Source organism: Triturus cristatus, chromosome 1_1, assembly GCF_964204655.1.
Source record: "Triturus cristatus chromosome 1_1, aTriCri1.1, whole genome shotgun sequence".
NCBI lineage: Eukaryota > Metazoa > Chordata > Amphibia > Caudata > Salamandridae > Triturus > Triturus cristatus.
This window is the reverse complement of record NC_140579.1, coordinates 772,599,305-772,611,917: the sequence shown is the minus strand read 5'-3', so window position 1 is coordinate 772,611,917 and position 12,613 is coordinate 772,599,305. Positions and strand designations below refer to the sequence as shown.

Genomic DNA, 12,613 nt, shown 5'->3' with positions numbered 1-12,613 from the left:
AGTGACCATTTTCAATGGTGTAGTCCCAAATGGGTCATGAATGGTGTTGTCTCTTGCGATGTGATGTGCAACCTCCATCCTACGGACCTATGCGCTTGATACTGTTAACTTTTCGGGCGGATAATCTATTTTCTGCCAAAAGGCCCTTCTCCATAATGAGACATTTGACCACATCTTAGACAGCTAGAATCGCCGGATCATTCCTTTGAAATTCTTTCCATTTCTACACCTAGTAAAGGGTAAAATGTAAATTATATATCATTGTTCATACAGAGCAGGCACATTACTTCGATGGACACAGCTAGTCTGATCTGTTATGAGCCCTTTTAAACCTACTTTTCCCCCTAAGTCTGGTGTTTACTTGATCACAAGAGGCGCAGGAGAATGCCGTGCGCCTGGGGAAAGCACGAGTGACATTTTCTGCAAATTAATGATTATTATTATTGAATTTATATAGCGCTTACTACTCCTGACAAGGTGTTGAAGTGCTTTGTGGCAGGTAGCATGCTACTTTGGGACTCAATGTTTGTGAATAATCCAGTGGTTATTGATTAGTATTGGTTATCAATGGTTGTTGTAAATAGTCCTGTGTTATCAAGAAATCATTTCATGCATTTACTGCAGTGTCTTTGGGGTATACTATCTTAATCGTAGTTAGATGTGATCTCTGGTGGAGGATATGTGGTTTCATGCAATGGTTGGTGGGGTGAATAGATAGACGACAAGAGATATGGTATTGTTAGGTTGCAGTTTCAAAAAAACAATGCTGAGGATGTTGTGATCTATGAGGTAAGATGTGGGCAAACTGAAGAAATACAACAGAGTAGGCAACAGTCAGAAGGCCAGGGAAGGTTATACTCATTGAAAATAAGGCATGTAGAGATGGATGGTAATGAGAGAATCATTCAACAGAAAGAAAGTCACTAGTTTTAAGTCAAGGTCACTTTTTCAAGTATGATTTTAGGAATATACTTAACCTTACACTGACGATAATTTTATACCACCAGAATTTAACAAGAAAGGAAGACGTTACGGTTCCAATCATTCATCCTCAGGTACCGACGAATGGTCAAGTGATTCTGATTGATCTAAACACAGTGGTCAACAAAACAGAGGCCGAGGGCGCAATAAGAGATCTACCAGGAGAAGTGGCCCACCCAGTCCCCAAAAAGCACAATGGTGGCCCCCTGCACCATGGGTATACCCTAATCCATCTTTCCATCCACAGATGTTGCCTTACCAAACTCATCCACATTTTTTTGCCAAACAGCCTTTTTTAGGGTCTGGTCGCAGACACTCCAGAGGAAGGAGAAGAAACCAGCAGGTACAAGTGCACTGGAGCCCTCACCCATCACCAAGGAGCAAAAAGAAGGCCCCTCCGCAACCAGGGACCAGCACAGAATCAATCTAGTGGTCAATCTGAGTGATCGCATATTGACTCCAGATGAACAGGCAGTATTGGATAGAGGACTGGGATTTGTCCCGACCTATGGCAGTGACCCGTTCCAGATACAATGCGAGTTGGCACAATTTTTCTGTAAAATTCGGTTACATTTTTTCTTTAAAGAGAAAAATAATACCAGTACGGAGACGGGACCAACCAACACCGGTTTAAAAATCCGTTCTACTTTCAACCCTTGTTAGAAATGGGATTTCTGGTTGGCTAAGGTTTGCACCCACGCCAGGCAGAAACCACCACTCTAGTCAGGACAAGGGAGTTACACTCCTAAAATAACCCCTGCTCGTAGCTTGGTAGCTTGGCACAAGCAGTCAGGCTTATCTTAGAGGCAGTGTGTAAAGCATTTACACAAAACCAACAGTCATATAATGTAAGCACTACAAACAGAAACCACACCAGTTTTAGAAAAACATCCAATATTTTTATATAAACAAGACCGAATACGATAAATATCCACCATACATTACTTCTCAAAATGTCTTTAAGTTGCAAAATACGTTGAAAAACACAGTTCGTACGAGTCGGTAGCTCGGTCCGACCCTACCGCAATGCTGAAAACAACAGAGTCTCGCAGTTCCTGCTGACCGCATCGGTACGGGCCAGCAACAGCGGGACAGATTCGATCACAGTACCTTTCTTAGTGTGACCCACATGGCGGTGCGAGTCGGTCTTGACGTTCATCGCGGTCACGGTGCAAGGTGGAAGCGGTGCAAGGTGCGGTGTCCCTCGATGCGGTGCGAGCAGCGGCTCGGTGACGATAGTGTAGACGGCGTCGGTGAGACCAAGGCTTACGGTGCAGGGTGAGACGGTGCTCGATGCGGTGCTGGCAAGTTGCGATGCAAGCGACAGAGCCGGTTGGCGGGAATTGGCGCTGGCCGAGCCGGACAGCTGTGCGTGACGAGTCGGTCACGGGTGTCGAGCCAGCAGCGACCGTGTCGGTGAGCCCAGGCCAGTGAAGTGAAGCGAGGCGATGCAGATTGCGGTGTCTCTCGATGCGGTGCAGGCAGCGGCTCGGTGACGGAGTCGGTGAGACCAAGGCTTGCGGTGCAGGGCGAGTCGGTGTGGCCTGCGGTGCCATCAGGACACAAGGCCAGCGACAGAGTCGGTGACGGAGTAGGTCGCGGTTCCCTCTTCTCTGTGGCAACAGAAACAGTGGTTCCAGGAGCGGTACCCAGAGGTTGGTGAAGTCTTTGCAGTTCCTGAGACTTCTCAACAGGAGGCCAGCTCAGTTCAGGCCCTTGGAGATACTCAGCACAAGTAGAGAAAGTTCAGTCCAGTCCTTTCACTGCCCAAGGCAGAAGCAGCAGCTGCAGGCCAACCCAACAACACAGCAAAGGGGCAGTACTCCTCCTGGCAGCTCTTCCAGCTCTTCGTCTTGGGAGGTTCCTTGATTCCAGCGAGATCTAAATTCTTGGGATCAGGGTCCCACTACTTATACCCCAAAATCCTTTGTCCTCTGAGGGCAGAGGAGCCTTTGCCTAGTCCAAACCAGTTCTGGTCAGTCCTGGAGCACTTTGTTTACATGACTCCTTCTTTCCTTTCACAGTGCAGGGCAGAGACATCAGACGCCCCACAGGAGGTGGAGCCAGCATTGTGGAGGAAAGGCACAGTCCTGGAGCACTCTGTTGACATGATTCCTTCTCTCCTTTCACAGTGCAGGGCAGAGACATCAGACGCACCACAGGGGGTGGAGCCAGCACTGTGGGGGGCAGGCACAGTCCTATTCAGGTCCCATGTGCAACTCCTCCCTCCCATCTAGATGCAGATCTCTCTATTCACCACTGGGCGGACTCACCCTGTCTCCTGGAGTTCCCCAGCCCTGTCACTCAAACTCCAGACAGGGAATACACAACTTAGCAGAGGTAGGTTTGGATAGTTAGACAAGAAAATACCTACTTTCTAAAAGTGGCATTTTCAAATGTTAAAACCAACTTTACTAAAATATGTATTTTATCATTCTAAGTTCAGGCATACTAAATTCGAATTTCTACCATGTTCTCTGAGTCAGTTAGGATTATAAGATGTAATAATCAAACTGCCCATTCTGGCCTATGGAGAACAGGTAGCCTTGCAATAGGGAAAAAGGAAAATGGCTGTAATTCACTATTAGGACATGCCACACTCACCAGGGCATGTCCTACCTTTCACATACAATGCACCCTGCCCACAGGGTATCTTGGGCCTACCTTAGGGGTGACTAAAATGTAGGAAAGGGAAGGTTTAGGGACTTGCAAGTGTGTGCACTTGCCAAGTCGACATGGCAGCCCCAGGCTGCGCACAGACTCTGCAATGGCAGGCCAGAGTTACACTTTACAGGCTGTTTGCGTGGGTGGCACAATCCAGTGCTGCAACCCACCAACAGCATTTGATCTATAGGCCCTGGCTCTCGCAGTGCACTTTACAAGGGACTGACACATAGATCAAATAGGCCAATCATGGAAATACCAATCCATACACATTTTATACCGGAGCACTTGCACTTTCCCACTGGACAGCAGTGAGGAAAGTGCGCAGAATCATTACACCAGCAAAAACCTAGTCAAAAACGGGAGGTCAGAAAGCAAAAAGTCAGGGGAAACACGCCAAAAGATGCCAAGTCTAACAACCCTTCTGCCCACTTAGTTCCAGCTCAAGTTTTGACATTTGAGAAGGTAGTGACTAATGAAGTATCTGCATTGTGCGCCTCCAACAAATGACATTACCACAATTTGCCCTCTAATGAGAAAAAGGCTTTACAGACTTTGGCGAGAGATGCTTCTATAACCATCAAGCCGGCAGACAAAGGAGGCACCACAGTTATCATGGATACATCAACATACTGTATGAAATGTTTACGCCAACTCGACAATAGACGCTTCTACCAACCTTTGAAGATAGATCCGACTCAGAGGATCACATGAGAAATTTCTGTTCTTGTGGATGAAGCTAAGAACGAAGGGTGGATCACGACCCAAGAGGCAAGCTACTTGATTACTACGCATCCAGTGATGACGTATTTTTATGTATTGCCCAAAATACATAAATCTCACAGACCGCCACCGGGACGTCCAATTATTTCGGGCATAGGTTCTTTATTGGAACAATTGTCAACCTTTGTGGACCATCTTTTGCAACCGATGGTGAGGGAGATGCCCACGTATCTTCAAGATATGAAAGATATCTTGAGACTGTTACCAGAGATAGAGTTCAACATCACTTTTTAGTCTCTTTTGACGTTGAATCTCTGTACACATGCATCCCTCAAGATGAGACTTTGGATGCCATAAGGCTGCTACTAGACAACAGAGACCTCAATACGATATGCACCTGTACAGTTCATCATGGAATGCACCAGGATGGCGATGAAAGAAAATTTCTTTAAATATCAGACGTCGGGTACCTCTATGGGCAGCATTTTTGCACCCAGTCTAGCGAATCTTTATGTCCATCTTTTTGAACAAGAACATGTACTCACCAATAACAATCCATTCAATAATCAGATCCTTCTATGGAAAAGATATATTGATGATGTTTTTGTCATCTGGAGGGGTGAACCTGACACCATCATTAACTTTCAGACATGGCTCAATTCCAGAAATTATTTTCTGATGTTCACAGTAGAATTCAGTGAAGAAAGCTTGCCCTTTCTTGATTTATGGATCTTTCCAACTGCGACCGGCTTAGCGAGCAAACTTTACAGAAAACCAATGGCACAAAATTCTCTCTTATCATATAACCGCTACCATCCTAAATCGCTTTGCGTTAATTTACCGTATGGGCAATTCCTCCATATCCGAAGGAGTTGTTCCACAAAAGAAAAAGTGGAGGAACATGTCAAAATTCTCACCCTGCAACTCCAAGACAGAAGATATCCGAAGAATCTCATTCGCCGGTCTTGCAAGCGTGCATCAAACATTAATCAAGAAGCACTTCTTGAATTTCCAATACCAAAACCTCCGAAGTCGAGACTAACGTGTGTAAACACATTTAGCACATTATCAAGGGGAATCCAGAAAAGTGTGCGGAAACACTGGCGTATCTTAAACATTGGGAATGAAGTAATACCTCCACCTCTTATTGCTTTCAAAAGGAGCTCAAATCTGCGAGACAATTTGGTTCACACAAGACCGAGAATCCAGTCTTTACCAACATAGGATACGCTGTGGAATCTGCCAGCAGTTAATGGGAATTTTCCTTGTGGGTCATGTGTGGCATGTCCACAGACGAAAAATACTACTACACTGGACATAGGCATGGACAGAGCATGGTCACAGGTAAAACACACAAATTGCAATAGTGACAAATTGATGTATTTAGTCGCATGTCAGTGTAAGCTTCGCTATGTGGGTATGACTACCCGTAAAGTCAAACTGAGGATTCTTGAACGTAAGAGCACGATTAGGTGTAACAAACAAGCCACCAAATTAACCAACCATTTTCTTGCCCTTAAACTTAAAGCAGATGAACGGATCTAGAGCAACCTTTCATCCCTGCCCACATCACAGATGTAGCCAAATTCTTATTCCACAAACAGCAGAGATGAGTTTTCAAATTGAAGAGCGACAGTAATGGCCTTAATGATGATATACCTTGGACCTTACTGTAGCCTTATAGGGAGCTTTTGATTCCTCTTACATTCCAAGTGGCATCACAACACTTAATGAATTTGTTTTAATTGTTTTGTCTCATATACAGGTAAAACAGTACCGGGTTCTGTAGACACAATCTTAGACTACCTCTTTAGTCCCAGTATATATTTAAAAGCATATACTGGACACTATCCAGATTCGATGAGTATATAACATTTATGAGTTGTACGTGTACCGCTACTATTTTCGATTCAAAGCACTGATAATACGTACTAAAGACACCTTGCCTACACACTGTATGGGCTCTGTCCCTATTTAAAATTTAAGTGCAACAAAAATTTGTCTTATTAAACTCTTGAGGCATTTAGATTAAGGTGCAAATGCGGGCAACACGATATTGTACATATAGTGGTTCATCAGGCCACCTCATGAAACTTTATTTACCTCAATGATACGGACAAAGACACTGACACTCAATGACACCATGCAGTACTGTTTATAGCCAGAATCCACAATTCCTGCGATCCTGCGGGCAAATGAGTAGGTCTGCACACGTAAATGTCATCAAGACAGGCGGCAAAGGCAGGCTAATTACTCACACCGGTGAAGAACAGCTACTAGAGAGTATGTAGAAAGGATCACTATCGCCTGCCGCCAGTTACCTTCGGTCGCAGCTTTCGAAAGTCCAGGGTACCGACGGACAGGTGGGTGATCATAACCACTCCTCAATGTTTAGAAAGATTTTGTAATATTGGTTAAGCGCTATCAGTTTTTAAATATCGGCTCTCCAAAGTAGTCATCGTAAATAAGAGAGATAGACCGATACGCTGTTTAACTTGACCGCGACGTTATGTACTAAATAAAGAGCTTATGTCAACTATGGTTGTTTACAAGACGGACCAATGTTGATGTGTTATGGTTGAAACTGCTAAATTGCACATCTAGGCATTGAACGGTTGTAGTCTAGTTTAGGCATCAAACTAGATAACCGTTTTTTGCCAGACCCTACCTTATCACTTTACAGTCTGTAACAAAACTCCTATCATCACTATGATCAGTGCGAAAACACATATTATACCTATTTGTGATAGAAACAGTATAGATTACCACGGTATTACTAGCTTGTCTTCGAAGTTAACTGACAGTGACAACTATACACTGAGGTATTTGTTATATAAGAGATAGATGTTGTGCTTTGGGTAGGAGCACTTTTTTGCCTCTTTACATTGTCCTTTACCTAGTAACAGCAGCCTTACCTGGACACACACCAAATGTGCCATCAAGGGCTCCTCTACATAGGTTGAATTACGAGCAGTATCATCACTCTGAATGCTTGTTTCTGATTTTATACACTTACTCTGTCATACCTGTCAGCAAGTACCTACGCGTTCCCATATTAGCTCACCCTTTTTGGGTTTGCATTGTGAACTGATTGATGTAAATAACTTTTCAGGTTGCAAGAAAGTCAGACACTAGATTTTTCCTTTAGTCTGACTTATGCCAACTTTTCTTTTTAGAGTGGTGCCTCCCGTCCTGCGCTGTTGCCAGGTGAGGTGAGGCGTCTTACTTGTAATCAACGGGTAAGCTCACTTAATACTCCAAATTATAGTGTATAATGTAAGGTACATCAAACAATGAATACATATGACTCACGTGATTGAAAGGCCATTAAACACAAGAATTTGATCTCTGTCATGTCTGTCTTCCACAGGTTTCACCAGTATATCGTAAACCACCAAACGTGAGACTACTGGTGTTGTAGGTTGTATTTGTTCCAATTACACTTCTAAGTTTTTCACATTGTTACGCAGTAGCATTGAACATCTAGGTCCAGAGGAAGGCCACAATACCACTGAGGTCATACTGGCCGAAACATGTAGACCTGTTTACTGGACAGGTGCAGTTAATATTTCTAAACTGCACATGCACTGTTTTTAACCCTGACACCAAGAGTTAACTAATAAAGCTCTTTTTCTCTTGGTAGCCAGTTTTAGAACATGTATCACTCCCCTTTTTGCACTGCGCCCATCACTCGCATACTACAGCGCTTTACATTTTTGGGAATTTGGTAGATCCAATACATGAATAGTATCTAAAACATCCCTGAGCTTCTCCATCACAGTGAGGGGGTTGTAGCCCTTGGCTGCACTAGGTGTTGCGGCCAAGAGGAGAAATCCCAGATGATGAAGCATGCCACTTCGGTGGGCGATGGGATTCCATCCTTATTAAAGGATTCCCCCCATGTTTGATTGAGAGCCTTTGCTTGTGCTTGATGTTTCTAGTGCTGTTCTAAGTCTATAAGACCAGTGGATAACTAGGTGTTTTGTAATAGTTCTGTTAGGGAATTTATCCGCACTGGTCGTAAAATTTCCCTCGAACCCTCCACCCCCGGTTTTGTATTCTTTGGCTTTTTGAGATAGCATGAAATCTGAGGAAGGAAAACGGTGGTCAAATATTCATCGGGCTCACCCTTGGCATCACCCACGTTTAAACCAATGTGAAAATAAGGTACTAGGGCATTAATAGAAGAGGAGTGGGAGGAAACATCCTCTTATTCCAAGACACCTTTTGTATCACTGTCTGGATAATGGATGTTTAATCGAAATACTCAGACTTTTCCTGGTATATCAAAAGTTGTCTTTAAAAGTCGGCAAATTAGCCACCTTTTGTTTCATTGAATGAGTAATAATCATTTCTATAAGTCACAATTCTTTGTCAGAATTTCAAAACATTGAGCCCTTTGTTATTGGAGGAGAGTGGATGAAGGCACAAGGAAGCAGAAACTTACCCAAAATCAGACTGTGTAATGGGTATTAAAAGAAAAAATGCTCCCAGAATCACCAATCTTCATGCCACTCAATTTGTATCAATGAGCAGTAGCCATAGAGTAAACTAGAGCAAAATCATGTTCCAGGTTTATTGCTGGGAGCAACAAATGGAGTGTCATAACATTATAAAAGTATGAAAAAGCTTGTCAATCTGTTTGATTTTTTCAGTGGCTATAAATGAAGAAAAGTACTGAATCTAACTATGTAAAGCACCTACTATAAATAAAAAAAATATCCAGCTATCCAGCTTCATTTCTACCATTTTCCTCACAACCAACATCCTATGTTGTACTTTTATCACAATAATTGGAACCAAAAACCAATAAAGCAAACGTGCATCTTTTTAAAATTGACACTCACCTTTTTGAGCTTTTTGATGTTGCTGCATCTAATAGCGTCCAAAAGCTGATCTCTAGAGTTTTTCTCTGATGGACCCACTTTATCTACTAATTTCCTCTGAGTTGCTGGAGACAGTGAATTCCGGATGTTCTCATTAATCAAAGATGGAGCCAGAGTTGCGAAGGGAGGTGGTGGTGGTGGTGGAGGGGCAACTGGCACTCCACCTTTCTTAGGAGTACTCTTTGGAGAAGAATATGGGGAAGATTTTGGAGATGGCTGAGGAGAAGGCTTTGGAGATCCTTTGGGCAGGCCAACAATCTTGGGCACCTCAAGACAGGTTTTTTTCTCCACTTCTTCCTGTGCCTGGGCTTGGGCCTGTTTCTGCTTCTGTTCTTGCATGCGTTTCTGCCTCTGCTTGTCCATATTCCTACTCAATAGGTTTGTTACGGTCATCCGTGGACCTGCCAGCTCAAAATGATACCCAAGCTTTAACAAAGTTGTGTTTTCTTTCAACATCTTGGCAATCTCCATTTCAGTCTTTCCACCACAAATATGTCTCTGGTTATGAAAACGTAATTCTGTTAGGGTGTTGTTATGCTGCAATGCCCTGAAGATAGCCAGAATACCTTTGCCTGTGATGTGATTTGAGTCTAGGTTGATGCTGACAAGAGTCTGGTTTGACTTTAGCATTGCTGCAATGGCAAGTGCGATGTGGTCATCAGCACGAGTGTTGGCCAAAGCAAATACCTTGACCACAGTGTTAAACTCCAAGGCTTCTGTGAAGCTCATTAGTGTTTCAATAGTGATACAATCTGAGTTATTGACATTCAGTTCTGTTAGCTCTGGATCGTTGTTTTTTACCTTCTCTAAGTCTTCATCAAAGATGCTAGAAGCTTCATCTTCTTTGTTTTGATTAGTGAGATTGTCTACAACTATTTCCACTGAGCTTGCTTCACCACATTCGTTGGGCATTGTTTTGAGAATTTCAGATGCAGATGCCTTGTTTTTGTCTGTGGTGTCTTTGGTAGGCTCTGTAGATTTTTTCTTACCAGTGTCTCTCTCATCTACTTTTAGTGGAGGCTTTTCTTCGGTACTTTTGTGGTTTCTGACCTTTTTGGCATTTTCTTTGTCATTTACAGTTTTAAGATTGTCTTTGTCAGTGACCTTTGCCCTACTTCCCAAAATATCCCTTTTCTCTGCAGGCTTCTCTGTCATGTTGGTAGTCTTCTGGAGCATGTCTTCTGTGCCTTTTCTCTCACTTTGCTTGTCATTTTCAGTCTTGGGGGTGAGTTTGTCTTCTGTGGGTGTTTTGTCCCGGGTTTTATTAAGCCTTCCCCTTTCAGTAACTTCCCCAATCTTATCTTTTGGTTTATCTTGTATTTTGCTAAATCGTTCTTGCTTTTCCTTTATGCTGGTCTTCGTGCCTAATTCTGCTTTTTTCGGCTCAGTTCCCACATCTGCTTTTTGCTTTCTGTCAAAGTCTCGGGGCCGAATTTCTTTGTTTCTTTCCTCTATGTGCTTTGCGTCTTTCGTTGAGTCTGTTTTTATGCCATCCTAAATATAAGATATAAAAATCATGCCAATTAATCAGTGGTTTAAATATTGCATTCTTTATAATATTTGCATCAATCTTTTGAGTAGAGAAAAGCAAATTAAAGATTTTCACTGCGTACTCGAGAGACTGTTCATACATATAATTACATGATCACATACTGTGTGATCATTTACTCATAGAGTTTACATATTATGTATAAAATGCAACAATTGCATATCATATATACCATCTGTGATTAAGGCTCCCGCGAGAGCCAAAACGCATTGGGTCAGACTTGTCATGGGGTTACACACATTGCGTCTTAAATTAAATGAAGATTTCTTCTGGCCTCTTTGAGTGCACTGCTGTTTTTGATTCCAACGACAGAGACACTTTGTATTAACATATTGAGAGGAGTTATGGCTCAGGACAGCTTTTCCTTAAAACAGCACTTTTTGACTTGCCTATAACATTTGACCCCATGTACAAGTCTGCACCAATTTTAAAAGTCACTTTGCTTATTTAGATCAAGTCCAGATTCCCAATTTTTGTGTAGATTCCTGGAATGAAAGTATAACTTTAAATCAGAAAGTGCGCTTCTGTTGGCTTGGTGAAAATCCGGTCAGTACAGTAGTTTAAGAAATAAGTATGTGAAAAAGACGCTGTGTGGGCTTGAAATTGTTAACACTTTTGTATATCTCTGCCATTTCAAGCTGTGATTCCTTGATTTGCGACTCCTGTCAATTACATTTATTTTTTTGACAAATGTGACTGGTTGGTGATGGTCTATGTAGAATTAAAAAATATATATATTCTCCATTTCCTAAATTACGAATCAATGTTGGATCGCTGTATGTACACAGTGGAAAAAAGATTCCGCTATGTACACTGTGGAAAACAAATTCCACTGGAAAGACGATGCCATAGAACAAGTTTCAGACTACAAAGCAATGGTAGGGGAACCCAGGAGAGTGGAAATCTTGAGAAGCACACCAGGAAAAAATGTAGAAAACTGCGTGTGATTTGCGTTTCAAAACATGGTTGCAAGAGCAACCATATTAAGGAGTGGATTCCCTTGCCATTTTGTAAAATATCGCAAATTGGCGTTAATATATAACTTTCAAAAAAGGGTTAGGAAACATAAATACAGAAGGCTTGTGAGACAGAGAAAATTTGAAAGAGAGGAGAGAGAGCAAATTCCACACACAAGTGGGTGTGTACAGGAAGGGTTGGCCTTCCACAGTAGATTGGGAGAGGGGTCTGGCTGCAGTGGGGGTTGGAAACAAACAGTATTATAAAAATATTGAATTTGAATGAAAAAATACACGTACGAATTTAGGTTATGTTTCTTGCTCAAAATTATAAAAATACAATTCACAAGTGATGGTATGCAATGCACAAACTTACATCACTCGACATGCACAAAATATCCATTTGACAATGGCACAAAGTAAAAATGTATTCAAGGAACAATTAAACATGGGGGTTGCGTGAGTTATGGTGTGTGTTGTTCGCATTACATACTACAACTGGAGAATTTTCTGTGGTTTTGCAGGTTGACAATGGAAGGATTTACATCTTTAATTTTGTGGTATTAATATGGGTTCTTACCCTCTGTTTGCCTTCACATCGTTTCCAGATTTTCCATCTTTTCAGCATAACATGATGATTGGTATTTTACGACATATATATTCATGAGGAACATATATAGGTCGTTTGCCAGCTCTACTCTTTGGAAATTGCGAAGAACATGGCCAACTTTGTTAAATTTGTACATCATACTCGGACACTTTTGAAAGACAAGTAGGCTCAGGCAGAGACTGGCTAACAGCCTGACAAGCCCAGGGAGGGTTCGATTCATCCCTGAACAGTCGATCTGATCAAG

At 42.4% G+C, this 12,613-nt stretch overlaps 1 protein-coding gene across 4 annotated transcripts in view; it reads right to left on the bottom strand.

The window, feature by feature from the left end:
- Positions 1-12,613, bottom strand: part of LMOD1 (leiomodin 1) — a 329,884-nt gene that overhangs the window by 36,681 nt on the left and 280,590 nt on the right. For all 4 annotated transcript variants that reach the window (XM_085650088.1, XM_085650105.1, XM_085650113.1 and 1 more), the window contains one exon: positions 9,216-10,748. In XM_085650088.1, the coding sequence (XP_085506214.1) occupies positions 9,216-10,748 (1,533 nt within the window). The remainder of the gene's footprint in view (positions 1-9,215; positions 10,749-12,613) is intronic.